General features: G+C 39.8%; 1 protein-coding gene across 4 annotated transcripts in view; it reads left to right on the plus strand.

The window, feature by feature from the left end:
• Positions 1-11,509: 11,509 nt before the first annotated feature.
• YAF2 (YY1 associated factor 2) overlaps positions 11,510-23,527 on the plus strand; it is a gene marked incomplete at its 3' end in the record, with an annotated part of 103,440 nt that continues 91,422 nt past the window's right edge. Inside the window, exons 1-3 of one of the 4 annotated variants that reach the window (XM_080658956.1) lie at positions 11,669-11,858; positions 12,285-12,410; positions 14,092-14,293. In XM_080658956.1, coding sequence (XP_080515082.1) covers positions 11,833-11,858; positions 12,285-12,410; positions 14,092-14,293 — 354 coding nt within the window. In that variant the 5' untranslated portion in view covers positions 11,669-11,832. Of the gene's footprint in view, positions 11,859-11,959; positions 12,089-12,284; positions 12,411-14,091; positions 14,294-23,527 lie in introns of those variants that run through there. The other 3 variants (XM_080658953.1, XM_080658955.1, XM_080658954.1) reach the window with 3 other exon arrangements.

Genomic DNA, 23,527 nt, shown 5'->3' on the forward strand with positions numbered 1-23,527 from the left:
TTGAACAAACACTTCACAAAAGAAAATTATAGGAATGGCTAATAAGACCATGAAAGAAATGCTCACATTGTTTGTCATAAGAAAATGCAAATTGAAACCACAATGAGATGCTGATACATACTCACATGAATGGCAATAATAATAATAAAAAAGGCTGTCAGTATTAACTGCTGTATGAGTATAGAACTTTCATACATAGCTGGTAGGAATGCAAAATGGTACAGCAACATTAGGAAGAAGTTTGGCAGTTTCATAAAAATTTAAACATAAAATACCATGTGACTTAATAATTCTAGTCCTAAGTATGCAAGAGAAATAAAAACGTATATTCACACAAAACCCTGTATACAAATGTTTATAGCAGTGTTATTTCATAATAACCAAAACTTGAAAACAACTTGTACGTCTTTATCTAATGAAATATGTTTATAATGAAACGAGTAGCCTTGCGCACAAATCCGTGCGCCAGTAGCTCACCAGTAGCTCGCTGCTGCCCTCCAGTAGCTCTCCACCCGCTGCCCCGCCCTCCTGTAGCTCCCCAACCCCCCTCCCCCATCCCCCCTCATAGCTTGCTGCCCTGCCCCCTCCTGCAGCTCCCTCTGCCCTCCCCCGCCCCCCACCTCATAGCTTGCTGCCCTGCCCCCTCCTGTAGCTCTCCGCCACCCGCTTGTAGCTCGCTGCCCCACTCTCCTGCTGATCTGTAATCCAGTCGTTATGTAGCGTAACGACCATTTGCATATTACATCTTTATCATATAGGATTCCACTCAGCAATAGAAAGGAACAAACTATTGATACAAGCAACAACATTGATGAATCTCCAAATGCATTGTTCTAAGTGAAAGAAGCCACACTCTAAAGGCTACACACATCCATCTGTATGTTCCACTTATATGGCATTTTAGAAAAGGCAACTGTAGGGTGAAGGACAGATCAGTAGTAGCCAGGAGTCAGATGTTGGGGGAAGGGTTAACTGCAAAGGGACTGCATGGGGGAACTTTTTTGGATGATGCAACTCTTCTACATCTTGACTACTGAGGTGGTTACATGTACTAGTAAAACTCATAGAAGAGTGGATTTTACTGTATTAAATTAGAATATAAATTTTAAAAACAATCACATATATGATATGAAAGTCTAGTCAATAATAATCCTGGAGAGCTATTGAGGTGCTTAGCGAAACTATGACTATATGATCAAGAAGCATATATTTTTTTAAAATACCAAGAGGCTTAGCTGGTTTGGCTCAGTGGATAGAGCGTCGGCCTGTGGACTGAAGAGTCCCAGGTTCAATTCCAGTCAAGGGCACATGCCTGGGCTCTAACCCCAATAGGGGTGTGCAGGAGGCAGCCAATCAATGATTCTCTCTCATCATTGATGTTTCTATCTCTCTCTCCCTCTCCATTTCTCTCTGAAAACTATATATATATACATATATATATACATATATATGTATATATGTGTGTGTGTGTGTGTGTGTGCGTGTGTGTGTGTGTGTGTGTGTGTGTGTATAAAAGCCTAATATGCAAATTGTCGCCACAGGAGTTCAACCGGGAGACCAATCACTCACTATGATGTGTGCTGACCACCAGAGGGTGGCGCAGAATGAAAGGAGGCCCCAGCTGGCAGCTGGCAGCTGGGGAAGGGAGGCCCTGGCCAGCAGCTGGAAGGCCCCAATCAGCCCTGATAGCTGGCCAGGCCTAGGGACCCTACCCATGCACTATTTTCATGCACCGGGCCTCTCTAGTATATATATATATATATATATATATATATATATATATATATATATATATATTATCAAGAAGGATGCTGCAGAGTATGTGAAGAGATGAGCTAATGTTATAAACATTATGCCAGGCATGATAGTGTATTTTTGTACTATTTTGCACCAGAAATTGTCTTTCAAATATGCATTGGTAAATGAATCATTATATGACTTCAAAGATAGACCCAAGCGGTATGTTAAAGAATGCTATAAAATTAACCACTACACGATATACTAAGAGCCATAATAATAGATGAACAAATTTTGCCAACAGCTAAGTCATTCCACTATCTGATAAAAGTAAAAAGTTAGTGGAAAAAATGTCTTGCTATTGAAAACATCAGAGAGTTTATCCGGTTTGGGCAGCATGGGGGTGTGTGCTTCTGGCAGAGTAGCTGGAAGCAAATGTGGAAACTCAAAACCATCAAAGTAAAGCCGCTTATCCTCCTAACAACTGGCATGACTTCATATACATGAAATCTAACTTGGACATCTTATCCCATAGAAATTCTTTGATGTCAGTTTTGGATCAATGACTTCTACTAGTATATACTTGCTAAATAACCAGAAGTTTCCATCTCCATTATTATAAAGCTCTTCTGTTAAATAAGTTAAGGCCAGATTGATTTTTTAAATGATCACATCTTGCATTTGTAAAATGTATTAACTGTGTGGAGAACTTTTACATATATACATTTCCTCATTTAAACTTAAAATTTATACTTGGATTTGTAAGGATTTTAGAAACTTCCAAACCTATAAAATTCTGTTATTTCAAATTAGTTCAGGAGTTTTATAGCAATTGAGTCATAAAAATACATATAGTTATAAACATTCCAATTTATTTTGGTCCTTTTTTTCTCCATAATAACAAGAAATTGTAGGATTTCTAGAAACCTACAGTTTAAGCAGCTGCCACCAAAAGTGAGTGGTATTTGAGCTACAGATCTGATTCAAGTAGCAAGTAAGACTCCACCTCTCTCAGACCACACCACACCACACCAAACATCATCTTGTCACATAGATAGAAAGCTAGAGGTTTCTAATTTTATACCTGAGATATTTTTAGTACAATCCTTTCATTTAACAAGTGAGAAAATTGAGGACCCAAGAAGCTAAGTGATACTTTGATAAATATTTAGATAAAAAAATGTAGATTAAAAAATAGTTCCAGAGTAGAACCAAGCCAATTCAAATATATTACAACTTCCAGCTGATTCTATACCTCTCTCATTATTTTTTTAAAAACCTAGAATAGCCCTGGCTGGTTTGGCTCAGTGGATAGAACATCTGCCTGTGGTCTGTAGGGTCCCACGTTCGATTCTGGCCAAGGACACGTGCCTGGGTTTTGGGCTCAATCCCCAGTAGGGGGTGTACAGGAGGCAACCAACCAAAGATCCTCTCTCATTATTGATGTTTCTATCTCTCTCTCCCTCTCCCTTCCTCTCTGAAATCAATAAAAATATATTTTTTTAAAAACCTAGAGTAGAAATAAGTATAATTATATGTAAACTTCTATTTGTCTGGAAGGCAAAAACTCTGGGCAGAAGGAATCCTGGAGGTTGGGCTGGTTGCCCCTTGGGAGGACTCAGTGGGTTCCAGGATGATGGGCTACCTGCAAATCCACTAAGCTCGAGGGTTTTCAAGTCTCTCTGGTGTTCAGAGTAAGAAGGAATAGCTGGTAAAAGCAAATGTTTATTTATATAGAGCTTACAGTATTCCAGTTATAGTACTTTATGTATATCATTCCGCAATAATTCCATGAGGCATTATTATCATTATCACTTTACAGATAAGGAAACTGAGGTCCAAAAAAATTAAAAAACTTTTCTGAAGTTCTGCAGGGAGTAAGCTGTAGAGCTAAGAAACCACCAGTCTGGCTCTAAGCGTTCTGTTGAGCTACCTCCAAAAAACAGCTAGGTCTTCGACATTACCTATAAGTGCTAAGCATTGTTTCCAAGAGCTCTTAACCTCATAACAACCCCATAAGTCATGCTATTAATAGCCTTATTTCATGGATGGGAAAGCTGAGGCACAGGCTAAGTAATTTGTCCAAGGTAGTGCAGCTAGTAAATTGCAGAGCCTGAATTTGAATCCAGGCAATTAGGCCTCAGATAATGCCCTTAACCATTGGTTAAACCAACAGTCTTGTTTTGCTTGTTGCCATAATTTATTCATATTAAAATTTAAAAATATATTTAACCTGAGAAATGTTGAGTAATATATAACTGTTTCGTACATTACCGAAAAATCTGTTTTGTGTATTACTGAAATAAGATGTGTTTGCTTCTAGAATGTAATGCACTAATGAAATATATTATTTAAATGGCAATGTGTTTGCTGCAAGAAATCCTTGTAGAAATTGCTGGAGTTATATTTATATTACTACAAAAATTGATGCTAGTTCAATCATTTTCCTATGAAGATACATATGACAACAGATTGAAATTTCTCCTTAAACATCTGTTTCCAAGATTATGTCTCAGGGAAATATTATTTTCACTACTGAGAAATATGGCATTGCAGCTGTGTTTGTGCTCTTGGCAGAAAGACTTTGGGTACTTACATTTTTTTCAGATATGTTACAGTAGATTTTTCTGGGTCAAACATTAACATAAAAATGATTCAAATACATTTGACTTTTCTAGGGGTTCTACGTGTAGCTACAGTATTTATATTTTGTACTGGAGTTTATAAAGTTTCTTTTTTTTAAAAATATATTTTATTGATATTTTACAGAGAGAGGAAGGGAGAGGGATAGAGAGCCAGAAACATCGATGAGAGAGAAACATCGATCAGCTGCCTCCTGCACACCTCCCACTGGGGATGTGCCCGCAACCAAGGTACATGCCCCTGACCGGAATCGAACCCGGGACCCTTCAGTCCACAGGCCGACGCTCTATCCACTGAGCCAAACCGGTTTCAGCTATAAAGTTTCTTAATATGTGATTGGGGGTGAAATCTTTACAACTGTGGTGTTTATTGCATGAAGAAACTGTCAACAGTGACTCTTCCTCTCAGTCCACATTGATGGCCCTATAAAGCATTTTGTGTAACTGGCTGATTGAGGAGGAAAAACCTAGGACCAGTTTACAAATGGTTCTGCATAATATCCCGGCACCAAGGAGAGGTGGACAATTGCATCATTACAGTCCCGATGAGAGGTGGCCCCGGAGGCCATTACTGGAGGGAAATTTTCCTAATGAGCATAGTTTGGAGCAACACATTTGATAGTCCACCTTGTCTGGACTGAAACGTATCAGAAGTATGGATCTGCAGTGATTCATAGGCACTTGCTAACATTTGGGCTGGATGGTCAGGAACTCAGGAAGGACAAGATGGGAAAATTGATATGAAAAGGTCTGGGGAAAGAAGTACGTGATAGGTCTCTCAGAATGGGCACACAGTGTAGAGACATTTTTGTTCCATGCAGATACTCACCAAAGCCATCATCTGAAGAGGAGGCTTTCAGTAATCAGGTGGACAAAATGGCAGTCTCTTATTGCCCACCAGCCATTGTTCCCAGCCACCCTCGTGTGGATGCTGAGTGTCAAAGGAGTCACTGTGGCAGTTATTGGGTCACTGTCAGCCCCAAACCCACCTTCTATTCTATACTCTTTGTGATGCTGGAGCTGGACTCCTCTGTACTCTGGGGCCACATTTCAGCTTTGATAGCTGGCTACAGCTGGCTCTGCCAACAGTGGATGCCAGGAGGAGACTGAAAGGCAAGAGGAAGAAAGGACTGCTCCCCCCACCCCCTGGCCCCCACCCATCAGCTTCTTGTTGCCGTTTGTCTTCCAGTCCACTCACTTCCTGCTCCTCTGAGCATCACTCCAGCAGCAGCAGTTCCTTTCTTTGGTAGGAGCTGAATCCACTTTGCAGTTTCCCCAGCATTTCCAGTACCAGCCTCACATGACCCTGTCAGAGACACCAGCATTAGTGGGTCAGTGGCTCTTCTGCAGAACTGGGTTCAAGCCTTAAAACATCTTCCAACTCCCTTTTTCAAATTCACCTCTTTTTAAAAATATATTTTTATTGATTTCAGAGAGGAAGGGAGAGGGAGAGAGAGAGAGAAACATCAATGATGAGAGAGAATCATTGATCGGCTGCCTCCTGCATGTCCCACACTGGGGATGGAGCCGGCAACCCGGGCATGTGCCCTGATCAGGAATCAAACTGTTCATAGGTTGACACTCAACCACTGAGCCAAGCTGGCTGGGCCAAATTCATCTCTTATTAATGCATCTAGTGTCCCCATCACACTCCTTTCTGGATTTGGGGAAGGTGTGTAAGACAACATGTAGAAATGGGAGGCTATCCTGAAGCTAGCACTGGGTTGGTTTGGAGTAAAGAGGAAATGCAGGAGGAATAGTGCCCTGATGGGTGGGGTCCTTATAGTAAAGGCGAGACCATGTAATGACATACAGAACTGTTAGGAAGCAGTAGGATATAGGAAAAGAGAGAATTGTAGAGTAGAGGGAACAAAAGGTCAGGAGCTGACAGTGTAGTAACAGGTTATACTGTATTGAAATGAAATTGAGACTTACAAGCCACCTTAATATTTTGGTGTGTTTCCTTCTGACCTTTTTTCGATGCTTTTTATTCAGTTTAGTCTTTATCATATATTCAATTTTATCTTATGCATCTGTCACTTAACATTACAACATAAGCATTGCCTCTTCTTATAACATCAACGTCGTCTTGTGTGTTTTTTAATTTGGGCAAGAAAGCAAAAGAGAATATACTAGTAAAGATAATATGCAGCCCTAGCTGGTTTGGCTCAGTGGATAAACCATTAGCCTGTGGACTGATGGGTCCTGGGTTAAATTTCTGGTCAGGGCACATGCCCGGGTTGCCGGCTTGATCCCCAGTAGCGGGTGTGCAGGAGGCAGCCGATCAATAATTCTCTCTCATCATTGATATTTCTATCTCTCCCTCTTCCTTCCTCTCTGAAATCAATAAAAATATACTAGAAAAAAAGATAATATGCAGTGCAACAAATAGTGCTTACCCTACATTTATTTATTTTTGAGCTAGTGCCATTTTATTTTATTTTATTTTTTAAAAATATATTTTATTGATATTTTACAGAGAGGAAGGGAGAGGGATAGAGAGTTAGAAACATCGATGAGAGAGAAACATCGATCAGCTGCCTCCTGCACACCTCCCACTGGGGATGTGCCCGCAACCAAGGTACATGCCCTTGACCGGAATCGAACCCGGGACCCTTCAGTCCACAGGCCGACGCTCTATCCACTGAGCCAAACCGGTTTCGGCCATTTTATTTTATTTTTAATTGAAGTACAATTGACAGAACATTGTTAGTTTTAGGTGTTTAACATAATGATTTGATACTTGTATATCTGCAAAATTATCACCACACTATGTCGAGTTAACATCCATCACCATACATAGTTGCAGAATTCTTTTCTTGTGATGAGAACTTTTAAGATCTATTATCAGCAATTTTCAAATATGCAATACAGTATTATTATTATCACCATGCTGTACATTAAATCCCATGACATTTATTTTATAACTGGAAGTTTGCACCCTTTACCTATTTTTCAGCCCCTCTCCCACCTCTGGCAACCACCAATCTATTCTCTGTATCTATAAGCTTGTTCTGTTTTTTGTTTTAGTTTTCACAGATAAGTGAGATCATATGGTATTTGTCTTTCTCTGTCTGAATTACTTCATTTAACATAATGCCCTCAAGTTTCATCCATGGACTTTATTCTTTCGTATGGTTGAATAGTATTCCATTATATATATTTAAATAATTTCTTTATTCATTCATCAATGAATGCTTAATTTGTTTCCATATCTTGGCTACTGTAAACAATGCTGCAATGAACATGGGGGTATATATTCTTTGAGTTAGTGTTTTCATTTTCTTTGGATAAACACCCAAAGTGGAATTGCTGGATGGCATTATAGTTCTATTTTAATTTTTTGAGGAACCTCCATACTGTTTTAGTGATGCACAAATTTACATTCCCACCAACAGTGCACAAGGGTTCCTTTTTCTTCACATCTTGACTAACACCTGTTATTTCTTATCTTTTTGTAAGAGCCATCCTAACAGGTGTGATGTGCTATCTCACTGTGGTTTTAATTTGCATTTCCCTTATAAATAATGATGTTGAGCATCTTTTCATGTACTTGTGGCCATCTGTATGTGTTCCTTGAAAAAATGTCTATTGAGGTTCTCAACATCATTTTTAGTGACTGATTAAAATCCCATTTTTTTTGTTAGATCATTATTTATTTAACTATTCCTCTTCTGATGGGCTTTCAGGTTATTTTCAATATTTATTAAAATAACTGCAATGACTGTCTTGGTGCAAAAGATTTTTTTTTTTTTTTTAGAGAGAGAGAGTGGAATGCAGGGGGAGAGACAGAGAGAGGGAAGCATCGATGTGAGAGAGACACATCCATTGGCTGCCACAGGGATAGAACCTGCAATAGAGGTATGTGCCCTTGACTGGAATCAAACCCAGGATCCTTCAGTCTGCAAGCCAACACTCTTATCTACTGAGCAAAACAGGCTAGGGTGCAAAAGCTTAAAAAAAATTTTTTTTTTTTTTAAATTTCAGAGGGGAAGGAGATGGATAGAAACATTAATGATGAGAGAGAATCATTGATAGGCTGCCTCCCGCATGCCCCCTACTGGGATCAAGCCTGAACCCCAGCATGTGCCCTGACTAGAATCTATCCTTGACCTCCTGGTTCATAGGTCAATGCTCAACCATTGAGCCACACTGGCTGGATGAGCAAAAGCTTTTTATTCACTTCAGGTTGTATCCTTAGGATATATTCCCCAAAGTGGAACTGCTGTGTCAGAGAATATGGATGCTTTTAATCTTAATATTTTCATTCTTAATTTGCCCTCAAATTCTTACAGGTGAACATCCTTTTCCCATAATAATCCTGTAATCTAAAAAGCACTGAAAATTGAAAGCATCTTCTTCATATTTTACCTGACTTGTAATCATTTAGTAGTAAAACCTGAGTAGAATTAATAGAAAGTGATTTATAGACTTTATTTTTCAACGTAGTATGAGTATTTGTTTTGCATAAATATTAATGCATTTTGATTATGGGATACTGCTTCAGAACCCACTCAGAGAGTTGGGTAATTATGTTTGTAACATACTGCCTTTTGAAAAATCCCAAAATATCTTACTTTAAAACTGTATCCAGGCTTAAGGGTTTGCGATGAGGATTGTGAACCTGTACTAGTAATGTTCCAAGAATGTACTGGATATGTTAATTTAAAAAATCTTTGCTGAGATTTTTGTCCTGGTGTTATGGGCTGAATTCATGCTGAAGTCCTAACTACCAGTACCTCAGAATGTGACTGTATTTGGAGACAGTCTTCAAAGAGGTAATTAAAGCAAAATGAGGTCATTAGCATAGGACCTAATCCAAAATGACTGGTGTGCTTAAAAGAAGATATTAGGGCACATCCACACAGAGGGAAGACTTCCTAAAGGCACAGAGAGAAGGCAGCCATCTATAAACCAAGGAGAGAGGCCTCAGAAGAAACCAGGCCTATGGATAATCTAGCCTCCAAAATTGTAAAATAAATTTCTGTTAGGTCACTCAGACTGTGGGTATTTTGTTTTGGCACCCTAGAAACCAATACAACGGTAACATATAGATTTTATAATCAACAAAGTATCTCCATTTTGCAAAAACAATGCACCAACCAACTAAACTAAACCACGCTCCCCCTTCAAATCAAGCTTTTAAAAATATGATTGGTTTTATAATTGTTGCCATTATTTTCACTAGTAGACCACAATTCTTGTCAGTTTCCTGGAAGATCCAGCCAGTTGAGGAATTAAAAAAAAAAAAAATCACAATGTCCTAGGCTTGAAGGGATGTGAGTTGAAACAACAGTTTTAACTCCTTTATTTTACAGATGGGAAGAAAGAAGTCGCTAGCCTAAGTTTAACCATTGCATTGCTGATAGATTGAAGACAAGGCCTTAGAACTTGTATGCTTTGGTCAATCCTCCTCCTCAGGGTTTCTGCGCTTCTGAATCAAGGTCTGAGTCTCAAGAAGTGACACTTGCAAGAATTACAGATGGTGCAGTGAGTTCAGAGATTGCTGTAAATGGGATGATGTGACTAATCAGAAAGCAGGGTTGGTGAACATCTAATAGAAAATCTGAGCTCTAATCCTGGCCTGTTCATGAAAGAAAAACCACTTAACCAGGGCTCTAAGTTCCTTGTCTTTCAAACGAAGGGATAGGCTAGTTGATGAGAACATTTGCATAGTACTTGGAGTTCTTTAAAATGTGCATTTGTGTAAAGAGAGTTACAAAGTGCCTGGCATATAGTGCTAAAAAAGGTTATTTTATTATTAATCACAACTCCCATAGAGATGCCATTTTGCAGATGTAAAAGCTGAGAATTACAGAAATTAAGCACACAATTTTCCAAGGTCTCAACAGGGAAAGTAGGCTGAGACCCAGACTTCTATTTCCTTTGTAGTACACTAAAGCCCGTTTAGGTGTAAGGTTATTATTTTACAATAATTTAGACTTGCTGTGAATCTAGAAAGATGTAGAAACAGTACGGTCAAAGAGAAGAGGGAAATGTTTTATGCAGAAGTAAGCTATGTATGTGAAGGAAGGGTTTGGGAAGATAATGAATTTCCTCTGCAGTCTTTACCACGAGGCAGCCTTTCTGATGGGGAATGGGGTGGGAGGTAGGGAGAAGGTGTGGGGCTAAGTAGCCTCAGGAAAAACCTTGATCAGAGTAACGGCCCATTACTAGCGTTTTATTACTTATCTGGTTGTGGATTATTAAATAGATTGGGGAATTGGGGCTGGAGGTTCAGAGACGAGTTAGATGGCTGTTGTTATAGTCTAGTACTGAATGAAGCACCAGAGGAGGGCATCCAGTAGGTTGAGACAATTAATGACCTGGGAGGAAGGTCTTCTGTTTTTAGTCAAGAGATCGCGTGCAGGCACATGTAAACCCGTTATTTTTATTTATTTTTTAAAGTATATTTTTATTGCTTTCAGAGAGGAAGGAAGAGAGAGAGAGAGAAACACCAATGATGATAGAGAATCATCCATCGGCTCCCTCCTGCACGATCGGAGCCCGCAACCCAGGCATGTGCCCTTGACTAGAATCCAACTCGGGACCCTTCAGTCCGCAGGTCCAAGCTCTATCCACTGAGCCAAACCGTTATTTTTAAAAAAGGACTAGTGAGTACTTTAAAAATATTTTTTAAAGCTACTGTAGAGGCCTGGGAAGCCAAAGTGACGCATTTGTAATTAAAACCAGGGTTAGATTCCTGGCTGATATCTTCTAATTATGCAATGCAGAGGAAGTCATCTAACCTCTTGTGAACCTCGGTTTCATTTCCTCTGAGTTAAGCGCGAAATTCCCTACTTGGTAAACCAGACAGTATTTGAAGGCCCCCAGCAATAGCGCTCAAGGTTGGCTCCCGTCTCCCCCCAGGCATCCTTCGGGCTGGGTCCGAGCAGCCCAGGGCGTCCGAGACTGGGAAAGCGGTTCTCCCGCAGGCTCCCCCCATCCCACCTCCCCCCTCCCCCCGCCCGACCTGGGGCTGACCTCCAGACACCAGCCCCAGCTAGGACCAAGCTTCCCGGGAGGACAGAGCATCCCTCGCCAGCCAGCGGGACGGAGAGAGGCTCGGAAGCGCGTGGCTGCCCCAGCTCGACCGGGATGCCTAGTGGAGGCGGGGAGAGCGGGCGAGGGGAGCGGGCGGGGCGGCGGCGCCCAGGCCGCAGCGTCACCCCCACGCCGCCCGCCCGCGAACTCGCCGCGGTGCTGGGCCGCGCTGGCCGCGTTTGAAGTCGCGGGCGCAGCCGCTGGTTGGCGGGCGCGGGTCACGTGGCACAGGCAGGAGTTTCCCCGACAGCTGGAGGCTGCGTGGGATCCGGCGGCGGCTCGGAGCTCGGCGCTGCGGCCCTCCCCGCCCCTCCTCCTCCCCGCCCGCTTCCGCCCGGCTTATTATCCTCCGTATTGACAAACAGAGCGGCCGCGGCGGCGACTCTCGGCGAGCATCGGTAGCCAAGCCATGGGAGACAAGAAGAGCCCCACCAGGTAACGGCGCCCGGCCCCCGGGCCCGGACAGGGCGGGCGGCGGGGCCCTCGCGCCGGGCTGCGGACGGCCGCCTCGCTCGCCGCCCGGGCAGCCAGCGGGGCGAGGACGGGGGCGACGCCGCTGCTCCGCGCGAGGGGCCGGCGCCGGCCGCCCCACAATGGAACCGCGATGGCGGCGGCCTGAGCGGCGGCCCGGGGTGTCAGGACGGCGCGGCGGCGGCGGCGGCAGGGTTAGCGGCGACTGCACGGCGCTCGCGCCCTCCCCCTTCCTGACTCCCCTCCCCCTCCGAGTCGAGCGGCGGCCGGGCCCGCGGGGCCGGGGTCGCGGAATTGGGGCAGGGGGCGGGGCGGGCGGCCGCGGGCCGGGGCGCCGGGCGCGGCCTGCTGGTGACCCCGCGGGGCTCGTGTCCGGGTTGTGTCCTGCAGGCCGAAGCGGCAGCCGAAGCCGTCCTCGGATGAGGGCTACTGGGACTGCAGCGTCTGCACCTTCCGGAACAGCGCCGAGGCCTTCAAGTGCATGATGTGCGATGTGCGGAAGGGCACCTCCACCCGGTGAGTCCCGCGCGCCGCCCGCCGGCCGGCCGGCCGGCCGGGTCGCGGCGCCGCCGAGGACGTCCCTGCGGCTGCCCCCCCTCCGTGACACTCGCAGACCAGGCGAGAGGAGGCCAGAAGGAGGGGGCGGGCGCGATAGGAATTGGATCAGATTGATCGCGACCCCAGCGATGGTTTGCGGTGAGGGGTAATTGAAGAGGCTGTAACGTCTTTCGCTGCCAAGAGGGCATAAATTATTGAAGGGAGGCAGTAGCTACTTGGATTCAATTCGTGTCACTAGGTGTAATACCCTCCCCCCCACCCCACCCCACCCCACCCCACCCCACCCCACCCCACACACATTCCGGATATAATAGTGTTGGCTGCATTGTTGCGTTAGTGTGTAGGAACCAAAGAAGAACCTTGAAGACCTCTTTAGGAGCAGAAGATGTAATTTACTATCGTTCTTCAAAGTAAAGTATTTGATTATAGAATACACAATAGGTTTGACTTCCTTTTTCATACAGACGTCTGGAAGGGTCAGATCAAGGTTTTGCTTCATGTTTGTATTCCAGTTTTTTAATATTTTATAAATAGGTAATTGGAGATGAGCCCAGTCACGGACACATTTTTGCCGAAAGTATCTGAATATCTTTAGTTTGATCAAATGGCAATCTGTTAGACTATACAGATGAGAGGAATTGATCTCTGTCTATTTTCAGTCTTTATTTTATTGTAAGCTTGCAATAACTGAGTCTTTTACAAAAATACTTAAGTTAATTTACTGGGTAAAGAAAATCATCCAGGAAATTCAAAGTCAGTGACAGTCTTGATATGCCAGCACTTAGTTACAGAGTTCCTTCGCCTTTAAAGGAAGGTAGTTTTTAAGTTAATTTATTATAATCCTGTGATTTATAGCTTGATATTTAGTTAACATGTATTTTGATATCACAGAATGTTACAAACTAAATTACCACAAGAATATAAGCTACTTGGATTCAATTCGTGTCACTAGGATAAACTGTTGTAAAAAACACTAACACAAAATTGACTTTAGGTTTATATATTCAGTAGAAATTAGATTTCTAAAAATGAGAGATTCATATTTTTAAACGCCATTTGGAGTATTTTATTAAAATTTTAAAATGTAGATTCAGAAATGGTTGGCAATAATTTAACATTTTAAGATTTACCCAGTGAATGAAGCTAGCTGCTTTGGACATAAGCCTTTTGTAAATCATAGTATGCTTTTTGCCTACTCCCATCTTCATTGGATGAAATTTTCCATAATATCCTTTAAAAAGCAAATTTTCAAACATTTACAAAATTCAAGGGAATGGAACAGAACATTCTAATAAAAAAGTACCTGTTTGCTAAAATGAACGTGGTAACTATTTTTGGACCTGTGATTTAAGTATTTTTGAAAAGCAGAATATCTTTATATCTTTATGTCTATATAAGGTTGGAATTGGTTTAGATTATGTTTGTATATCTATGTTAGTACTTTCCACTTTTAAAAATGCTCAATAGACGATTTTCAGAAAATTTGGTTTTTGGAGGCAGGAATTTTAAAGTGGAGATTATAATGATTATTATAATCTTAATCTCTGGTATGAAATTATTGCTTTTTGTTGTTCCCTCTATTTTCTTGTAGCCATTAGAAAATTACTGAAACTAGAAGAGCCTATATGTTTATTTGCAGAGACAGCAAGGAAGGGGGGAAGCTGGTGTCCTACTCCACAGCCAGTCTTGGGGTTAGAGGAACCCTGAGAAATAGAGTAGGTGGTGGCAGCTCAGAAGAGAAGAAACAGGCTGAATACCTGGCACCTGGAAAAAGAAGGAATATGGTGCACAGGGGAGTTGGCCCAGGACAGAGAAGTGGGCCTAGTTTAAAAGAGGCTTGAGTCCCCCATGGGGGCCCCTGACAATTTTTACCAGTACATCTGAGCTCTTGTAGATCCAATTTTTAGTGGATTACTTGAGGAGAACTCAGAGAAGCATCCTCATTTGGATTGAAACTGAAGAGGCTCTGGGCAACTCACCAGAAGTCTAAGGGACACTCTGTTCCTAAAAGTAAGTGTTATACACTACAACCCTCTCAGCTTCTTCCTTCCCCTCTCTGAATTGTCTCTTCTCATTTGATTTTGGCTATAAATTAAGAGCTCTAATTTCTCTGTTATTTTCTTCATACCGTCATTTCTGAAAATCAGAGTAGAATCCATGTTTAGATAGAACAATGGAGCAGGGCATTGTTAATAGGGCAGATATTGATTGCACCACAAAATATTGCCCTCTCTGGTAATGTTAGAAAACAGGATTAAAGGACTGCAGAACACTCTGGGGAAGCAAAAGTTTTTAGTAGTTGGAAGAAATAATTCTCTACAACTGACATGTTAATTAGCAGTTAAGGTAATTTCAAGGATAAGATTGGTGATTACCAAAGCAGGGACTAGATAGCTGCGGAACAGAAGGATGCAGATTGCTAATGACTAGTTTGCAAGAGGACAGACTGGGCTTGAATCTCTTGGGTCAGACTGACCTTTGAACTGATTCTGTCTCAGTCCATAAATGGGAGGCCAAGTGTAAGCCTTCCCAGACCCTTGAAAGATCTTTTTTTCTAAACCTCTGGAGAAGATGGGGCCATGGTCCCCTGTGAAGTCTTCGCTGACAATTTTATTTTCTTTAAAGAATGCCTAGTTAAGAAAAAAAAAAGTCTAGTTCAAATCCTTTATATTACAGAAGACCATTTCCTTTGGCTATATCCTTGGTAGGTCACGTTTTTCTGCAGAATAACAGTTTGTATGGAATGAAATGAGATTATGTTCATAGCAGTATTTTAAATGAAATGTGATTTGATTGAAGTAGCTTCAATTCCTAAGTTGATAAATTACATTCTTTAAGTTTAAACCATTTCTATGATTGAACTTTAGTTTGTACTTGCTGGCCTTATTAGTTTAAATTTTATTAATCCTTTTTTAATCCAGAAGCTAAATAACTACATAGTTCAAGTACCTGAGGTTTTCTACATTGTGCTTTTGTTAGTGAAAATGATAAATGTCAAAATGACAGGAAAATTTTAAAAAGAAAAAGTTATGGTGACAAATTGTTATCGAAAGTACTACATAGTCTCCTTCGTATTTATTTTTATTTTAAAAATATTTTTATTGATTTCAGAGAGGAAGGGAGAGGGAGAGAGAGAGATAGAAACGTCAATGATGAGAGAGAATCATTGATTCGATGCCTCCTGTACACCCCCAACTGGGAATTGAGCCCGAAACCTGGGCATGTACCTTTGATGGGAATTGAACCCGGGACCCTTCAGCCCACAGGCCAACGCCCTATCCACTGAGCCAAACCAGCTAGGGCTCCTTCATATTGATATCTCAGCTTCTTATAACTCAAATATAAACCCAAGAAATTTTAAGAAATTAAAAGCCATTCTGAATCATCTCAGAAAATGAAATATTTAGTGTCTGTGTGGGGATAGTATAATGTAAAGTATATCCTCACAGATATACATCACCACCATGCACATGATGATTTAGATTAGTATCTTAATTGTCACTTCTTCATATAGGAATGGAAATTACTGCTTAATTCAGGTAGCAAATATTAAAAAATGATGATGACACCCTAGCTGGTTTGGCTCAGTGGATAGAGCTTCGGCCTGTGGACTGAAGAGTCAGTCCCAGGTTCGATTCCGGTCCAGGGTACATGCCCAGGTTGCGGGCTCAATCCCCAGTTGGGGGCGTGCAGGAGGCGGCCGATCAATGATTTTCTCTCATCATTGATGTTTCTATCTCTCCCACTCCCTTCCTCTCTGAAATGAATAAAAATATATTTTAAAAAATGATGAAATGTGATCTAAACGAGAACCTATAAAACACCTAATTCATAGGAGGCTTTCTAGTGTAATTTCAAGTGGAACAGATAATGATCTTCTGAAGGTAAATTGTAATAGCTCCTTTAGGTTCCCTCAGATGTTATTTTAGAGAAAGATGAAAAAGATTTTACATAATAGAAAGAGCACTACGTGTTGTACTAAGAGTCTGGTGACCAGGGTTCTTACTCATTTCAGCCACTTTAGTACCCAGCATTCAGCAATGTTTATTGAACATCTTATTTTATATAAGAGTAGAGCCAGGTACTGGACATACAGTGGTGAACAAAATAGATGTTTCTTGCTTCTTTTATAAAATTTTATGATTTTTATCAAATCAGAAACACTGAATTGTACCAAATCTGTACATGAGGTAGTATTATTAAATCTTTCTTTTATGCTGAAATTTTCTTGTGTAAAGAAAAATAGTGTTTCTAACTGAACATAGTGTTGTGGTTAGGATCTGTTGGTTTAAAGAATGAATTATTTCAGCTTCTATAGAATGGGATTAAACTGTATAAAATTTACATTTTGAAAAAACCTTAAAGAAACCAGTTTTCATCTGATAAAAATTATTTCAGTATCATTGTTGTCTTTCCATACTTGCTTCCTGTCTTGTAATTTGAAGTTTGGCACAGACTCTCCTAGACTTTTGGTGTGGGAATGGGAGAAAAAAATTGAGGACCATCTAATCTAAGTCAGTCCGTTTTTCAGATAATGCAGAATTCCTGAGCCTCCCTTTCCAGCTACCACACTGTTGTTCTAGGAGGGGTTGGGTTTCCTCCCTGTCTTGGGTTAGAGTAGTTACATGGGCTCAGTGTTTACAGAGCATTTTGAAAATGATTGTGTTTGGATAGTCTAGGTAGTGGTTTTTAAAGTGTGATCTGAGGAACCCTGGAATTCCCTTTTAGGAAGCCTGTGAAGCCCAAACTATTTTCGTAATCATACTAAGATGTTATTCACCGTGTTGATATTGCAGTGGTGGAGCAGAGGCAATGGTGGGTCAAACTGCTGGCCCCTTAGCATGAATCAAAGTAGTGGCACCAAACTATTACCTTCACGGTAATCTTCACCACCATGCACATGCAGTAAAAATAACGTCAGTCTCACTTAAGAATATCTCTGATGAAGCAGTAAAAGTTACTAATTATATGAAATCTCATGTCTTTTTTCATACTCTGTTTCATGAACCAGGAAGTACTGGTACATATAAAAGCACATTTTGCTTTATAGCAAAGTAGAGTGGTTGGTTCAAGGGAAAGCAATTGTATTGAGGTGTAAGCAAAACTAGCTCCTTTTTTTGTAGAACATCATTTTTACTTGAAAGAATTCCTGGCAAACTATAGTTCTTCAGACTTGGATATTTAGCAGATATTTTCTAAAAAATGAACACTGTGTCTGTCACTTTAAGAAAAACAATTGTATTAAAAATAGTATTTGTTGCCAATGGTAAAATTGAGCTTTCAGGAGAAAATTAGAGTTTTTGAAAACTTGTAACCACTACAGTGATATTAAGAACTTAGACTACTTTAAAGATGAGATCATGTGGTAATACCAATTAATGTAATTTGTGGTAGTTTGTCATAAAATTTGTTAATATTTGAACGATCTTCATAACTCAGTGACCCAACATTTTCCAATAACCAGGGTATGATTTTACAAAACCATGCATGGATATAATCCATTCAAGGTTCTAATTAAGCCAGTGTGTTTTTAAGGGAACACTATGAAAACTTCCTTGATGTGGTTTCAGATTTCACATGCAGCTAATCTTTGAGAAACAACTACTTGTGTGTTTTTTTATGTAATATCAAAGAAGAATATTCACTATTATCTGAAAAGGCTATTAAAATACTTCTCCCTTATTTCTACTACATATTTGTGGGAGTCCAGATTTTCTTCATGTTCTTGAACCAAAACAGGGTAGTGCAGCATATTGAATGCAGAAGTAGATATGACAATCCAGATGACTTCTGTTAAGCTAGATAATAGAGGTTTGCAAAAATATGCAAGTGCCACTCTTCATGCAAAATTATCATTGTTTTGGAAAATATAGTTTTTTTTCCACAAAAAATGTTATTTATATCAACATGTGATGTACTTTTTGTTACTTTTTAAAATGCACTAGTATATACTTAAATTTTTTTCTGTTTATTTTATTTCTTTACAGATAAGACAAAAGCTCTTTTTAACTTTTGAGAGTGTAGCGATCCTGAGATCAAAAAGTTTATGAACTGTTTGGTCTAGAGTTTTACTAACTTGGGTTTCTACATACAACAGATTTATTTCAGCAGCATTCTTTTTCTTTCCTTTATCCTTTGTTGAGTAAGATCTCTATGTGACCTAGTTGTTAAACTCAGTGGCTTAATTTCAAGTCTTCTTTCTATGTCGTCTTTGTAGTAATTAGTATTGGTAACCTTTTTTTAAAAAAATTGAAATTCTCCTTCCTTGCCATCTGTAATGCTACTTTTTTCCTAGTTTTCCTTGTATGTCTCTGAAATCAATTTCTGCCTACCCAGACTTGGCTTCTTCTCTTTGTATGTGACACAGACTTTCTGGAACCTGAGCTAGAAACTATTATTGACTCATATTTGATTATAAGCCATCATCCCTTATGTTCAGTCTTTCTCTGGATTTTCTCTCAAATCTGTCCTTTTTCCAGTTTATGTAGGTAAAATTTAGAAGCCCATATCATCTCTCTTGAGTTATTGGACAAATTTATCTCTTCTCTAGAATGCTGCTATAATGTTATCTTCAGTATAATTTTTGAAAACTATGTAATTAATGTTGGTTCCTGTATTAAAAAAAAGAGACTCTCCAGTCACTTCTAATCAAGGGTTAGGTTCCTGAGATTGATGTTTCAGACAATAATAATCTATTCTTAAATTACTTTCCTAGCTTCATTTTCTGCTGTGTGTCCCAAACAATCCTATGCTGCATCAGCACTGAAATATTTTGATCAGATGGTACTCCCAACTATCATTGATTCAGTCTTATCTATCTAAATGTATATATAGTAATTATTCCTAGAGAATTACCATATTGTAGTATTATTGTCTAGAGTTTTATCTGTTCTACCAGGTGGGGACTATCTTACTGACTTTGGTATCCCCAGAAGCTAGTAAAATACCTGGAACATTATAGGCATTTAAATTTTTTCAATTAACGTGTTGTTGTTTTTTAAATTTGACTATTCAATTTGATATCCAGCATTGCTTTTCCAATAACTTTTAAGTCTGTATTTTTAAACATATTATCAGACTGCCCTGGCCAGTGTTGTTCAGTGGTTAGAGTGTCGGCCCACAGACTGAAGGGTCTCTGGTTCGATTTCAGCTCAAGAGCACATACCTGGGTTGCAGGTTTGAATCCTGTCCCACCTTCCATCCCCCTTCCGGTTTGTGCTCTTGCAGGAGGTGGCCCATGGATGTGTGTCTCTCATGTCAGTGTTTCTCTTTCTCTCCCTCCCTTCCAGTCTCTCTGAAAATCCGTGGTAAAGTGCTCTCAGGTGAGGATTAACAACAACAAAAATATTATCAGCTGTTTTGTTTGCAATTTATTGGTATATATTAGTTTTAGCATTATTACTTTTTTACAGCTTACTTTATATTTTGAAGCTGTGTTAATTGATTAAAAACAATTTTTACAGTTAGACTAGTAACTAAGATTTAGATTTACTTTCATTCTTAAACATGGCAGTAGTATTTTTATAGCACAATAATGTTATAATACAATATGTGGTTATTTTGAAGATTAAAGTAGAATACACTTAAAGAATGTAGTATCCTATTTTCTATTACTGTATTTTCTTGTCATATATATTTTGCTTTATTTTTTTTAATTTTCTTTTTTTCTTTTCTTCTATTTGTCATTTATATTTTGAAAAATATACGTGTGGAAGTAGGAAATATAATTTTCTTCTCAGTTTTTGAACATATTTAGCTTTATCATTTTGTTTGTTTGTTAGTCCTCACCTGAGGATTTTTTTCCATTGATTTTCAGAGTGAAAGGGAGAGGGGAGGGGGAGTAAAATGGGGGTGCGGAGGAGATATCTCAATGTGAGAGAGACACATGGATCGGGATCGAACCTGCAACCCAGGTACTTGCCCTTGATCAGGAATCAAACCTGAGACCCTCCAGTGTGAGGGCCGACGCTCTAATCACTGAGCAGTGCTGGCTACGGCTACCTTTAACATTTTTAAAATTGACATATTAGTTTCATGTTTTAGCATTATTTCAAAGATGATGTTATACATGAATACCTTAGCATTTTTAAGAAATAACTTCGGAACGTTTTTTTGTTTTTTTTTTTTTTTTTTTTTTTTTTTTCCAAATTTTTATTAAGGTATTACATGTGTACATATCTTATCATTGCCCCCGACCCCCACCCCACTCCCATATATGCCCTCACCCCCCAATGTTTTGCATCCGTTGGTTACTCTTATATACATGCATATAAGTCCTTCAGTTGATCTCTTATTTCCCCCACCTCTCCCTAACCTTACCACTGTAATTTGACAGTCTGTTTGATGCTTTACTGCCTCTGTAACTATCTTTTTGTTCATCAGTTTATAATGTTTTTCATTATCCCCAAATGAGTGGGATCATGTGGTATTTTTCTTTCATTGACTGGCTTATTTCACTTAGCATAATGTTCTCTAATTCCATCCAAGTGCCTACAAATGGTAGTAATTCCTTCTTTTTTACGGCAGCATAGTATTCCATTGTGTAGATGTACCATAGTTTTCTGATCCAGTCATCTGCTGATGGGCATTTAGGCTGTTTCCAAATCTTAGCTATTGTAAATTGTGCTGCTATGAACATAGGGGTGCATATATCCTTTCTGATTGGTGTTTCTGGTTTCTTAGGATATATTCCTAGGAGTGGGATTACTGGGTCAAATGGGAGTTCCATTTTCAGTTTTTTGAGGAAACTCCATACTGTTCTCCACAGTGGCTGCACCAGTCTGCATTCCCACCAGCAGTGCACGAGGGTTCCTTTTTCTCCGCATCCTCGCCAACACTTGTCGTTTGTTGATTTGTTGATGATAGCCATTCTGACAGGTGTGAGATGGTATCGCATTGTTGTTTTGATTTGCATCTCTCGGATAATTAGTGACTTTGAGCATGTTTTCATGTGTCTCTTGGCCTTCCTTCTGTCTTCTTTCGAAAAGCTTCTATTTAGGTCCGTTGCCCATTTTTTTATTGGATCATTTATCTTCCTTTTATTAAGTTGTATAAGCTGCCTGTAGATGTTGGAAATTAAACCTTTATCAGTGATACCATTTGCAAATATGTTCTCCCATACAGTGGGGTTTCTTGTTGTTTTGTTGATGGTTTCTTTTGCTGTGCAAAAGCTTTTTATTTTGATGTAGTCCCATTTGTTTATTTTCTGTTTGGCTTCCATTACCCTAGGGGCAGTATCACTGAAAAAGTTCTTTTGGCATATGTCTGAGATTTTGCTGCCTGTGGATTCCTCTAGTATTTTTATGGTTTCCCGTCTTATATTTAAGTCCTGTACCCATTTTGAGTTTATTTTTGTGTATGGTGTAAGTTGGTGATCTAGTTTCATTTTTTTGCATGTATCTGTCCAATTTTCCCAACACCATTTATTAAAGAGACTGTCTTGACTCCATTGTATGCTCATGCCTCCTTTGTCAAATATTAAATGCGCATATTGGTTTGGGTCGATATCTGGATTCTCTATTCTGTTCCATTGATCTATATGTCTGTTCTTGTGCCAGTACCAGGCTGTTTTGAGGACAGTGGCTTTGTAATACAGCTTGAAATCTGGTATTGAGATCCCTCCTACTTTATTCTTCTTTCTCAGGATTGCTGTGGCTATTCGGGGTCTTTTTTTATTCCAGATGAATTTTTGGAGAGTTCTTTCTAGGTCTGTGAAATACGCCGTTGGTATTTTAATGGGGAGTGCATTGAATCTATAGATTGCTTTGGGTAGTATGGACATTTTAATGATGTTGATTCTACCAATCCATGAACATGGTATGTTCTTCCATCTGTTTACATCTTCCTCTATCTCTTTTTTCAGTGTCCTGTAGTTTTCCGCATATAGGTCTTTTACCTCCTTGGTTAGGTTTATTCCTAAGTATCTTAATTTTTTTGGTGCGATGGAAAATGGGATTGCTTTTTTAGTCTCTCTTTCTGTAAGTTCATTGTTGGTGTATAGAAATGCCATAGATTTCTTGGTGTTAATTTTGTATCCTGCTACATTGCCGAATTCATTTATTAAGTCTGTTAGTTTTTTGATGGAGTCTTTCGGGTTTTTTATGTACAATATCATGTCATCTGCAAATAAGGACAGCTTTACTTCTTCTTTTCCAATTTGGATGCCTTTTATTTCTTCTTCTTGTCTAATTGCAGTGGCTAATACTTCCAGTACTATGTCAAACAGGAGTGGTGAGAGTGGGCATCCCTGTCTTGTTCCTGTTCTTAGGGGAAATGGTTTTAGTTTTTGCCCATTGAGTATGATGTTAGCTGTGGGTTTATCATATATAGCTTTTATGATGTTGAGGTATGATCCTTCTATTCCCACCTTGTTGAGAGTTTTTATCAAGAAAGGGTGTTGGATTTTGTCAAATGCTTTTTCTGCATCAATTGATATGACTATGTGATTTTTATCTCTCAATTTGTTTATGTGATGTATCACATTTATTGATTTGCGGATATTGAACCATCCTTGCATTCCTGGGATAAATCCTACTTGGTCATGGTGTATGATCTTTCTGATGTACTGCTGGATCCTATTTGCTAGAATTTTATTGAGGATTTTGGCATCTACATTCATGAGAGATATTGGCCTGTAATTCTCCTTCATTGTGTTGTCTTTATCTGGTTTTTGTATTAGGGTGATGCTGGCTTCATAGAAGGAGCTGGGAAGTGTTCCTTCCTCTTGAATTTTTTGGAATAGTCTGAGGAGGATAGGTTTTAGTTCTTCCTTGAATGTTTGGTAGAACTCTCCTGTGAAGCCGTCTGGCCCCGGGCTTTTGTTTGCCGGAAGCTCTTTGATGACTGCTTCAATTTCTTCCATAGTTACTGGCATGTTGAGCTGTTTAGATTCTTCCTGATTGAGTTTTGGAAGGTTATATTTTTCTAGGAATATGTCCATTTCCTCCAGGTTGTCCAGTTTGTTGGAATAGAGTTGTTCGTAGTAATTTTTAACAATCCTTTGTATTTCGGCGGGATCTGTTGTTATTTCACCTCTTTCATTTCTGATCTTGTTTATTTGGGTCCTCTCCCTTTGC

Source organism: Plecotus auritus, assembly GCF_963455305.1.
Source record: "Plecotus auritus genome assembly, chromosome: 3".
NCBI classification, from domain to species: domain Eukaryota; kingdom Metazoa; phylum Chordata; class Mammalia; order Chiroptera; family Vespertilionidae; genus Plecotus; species Plecotus auritus.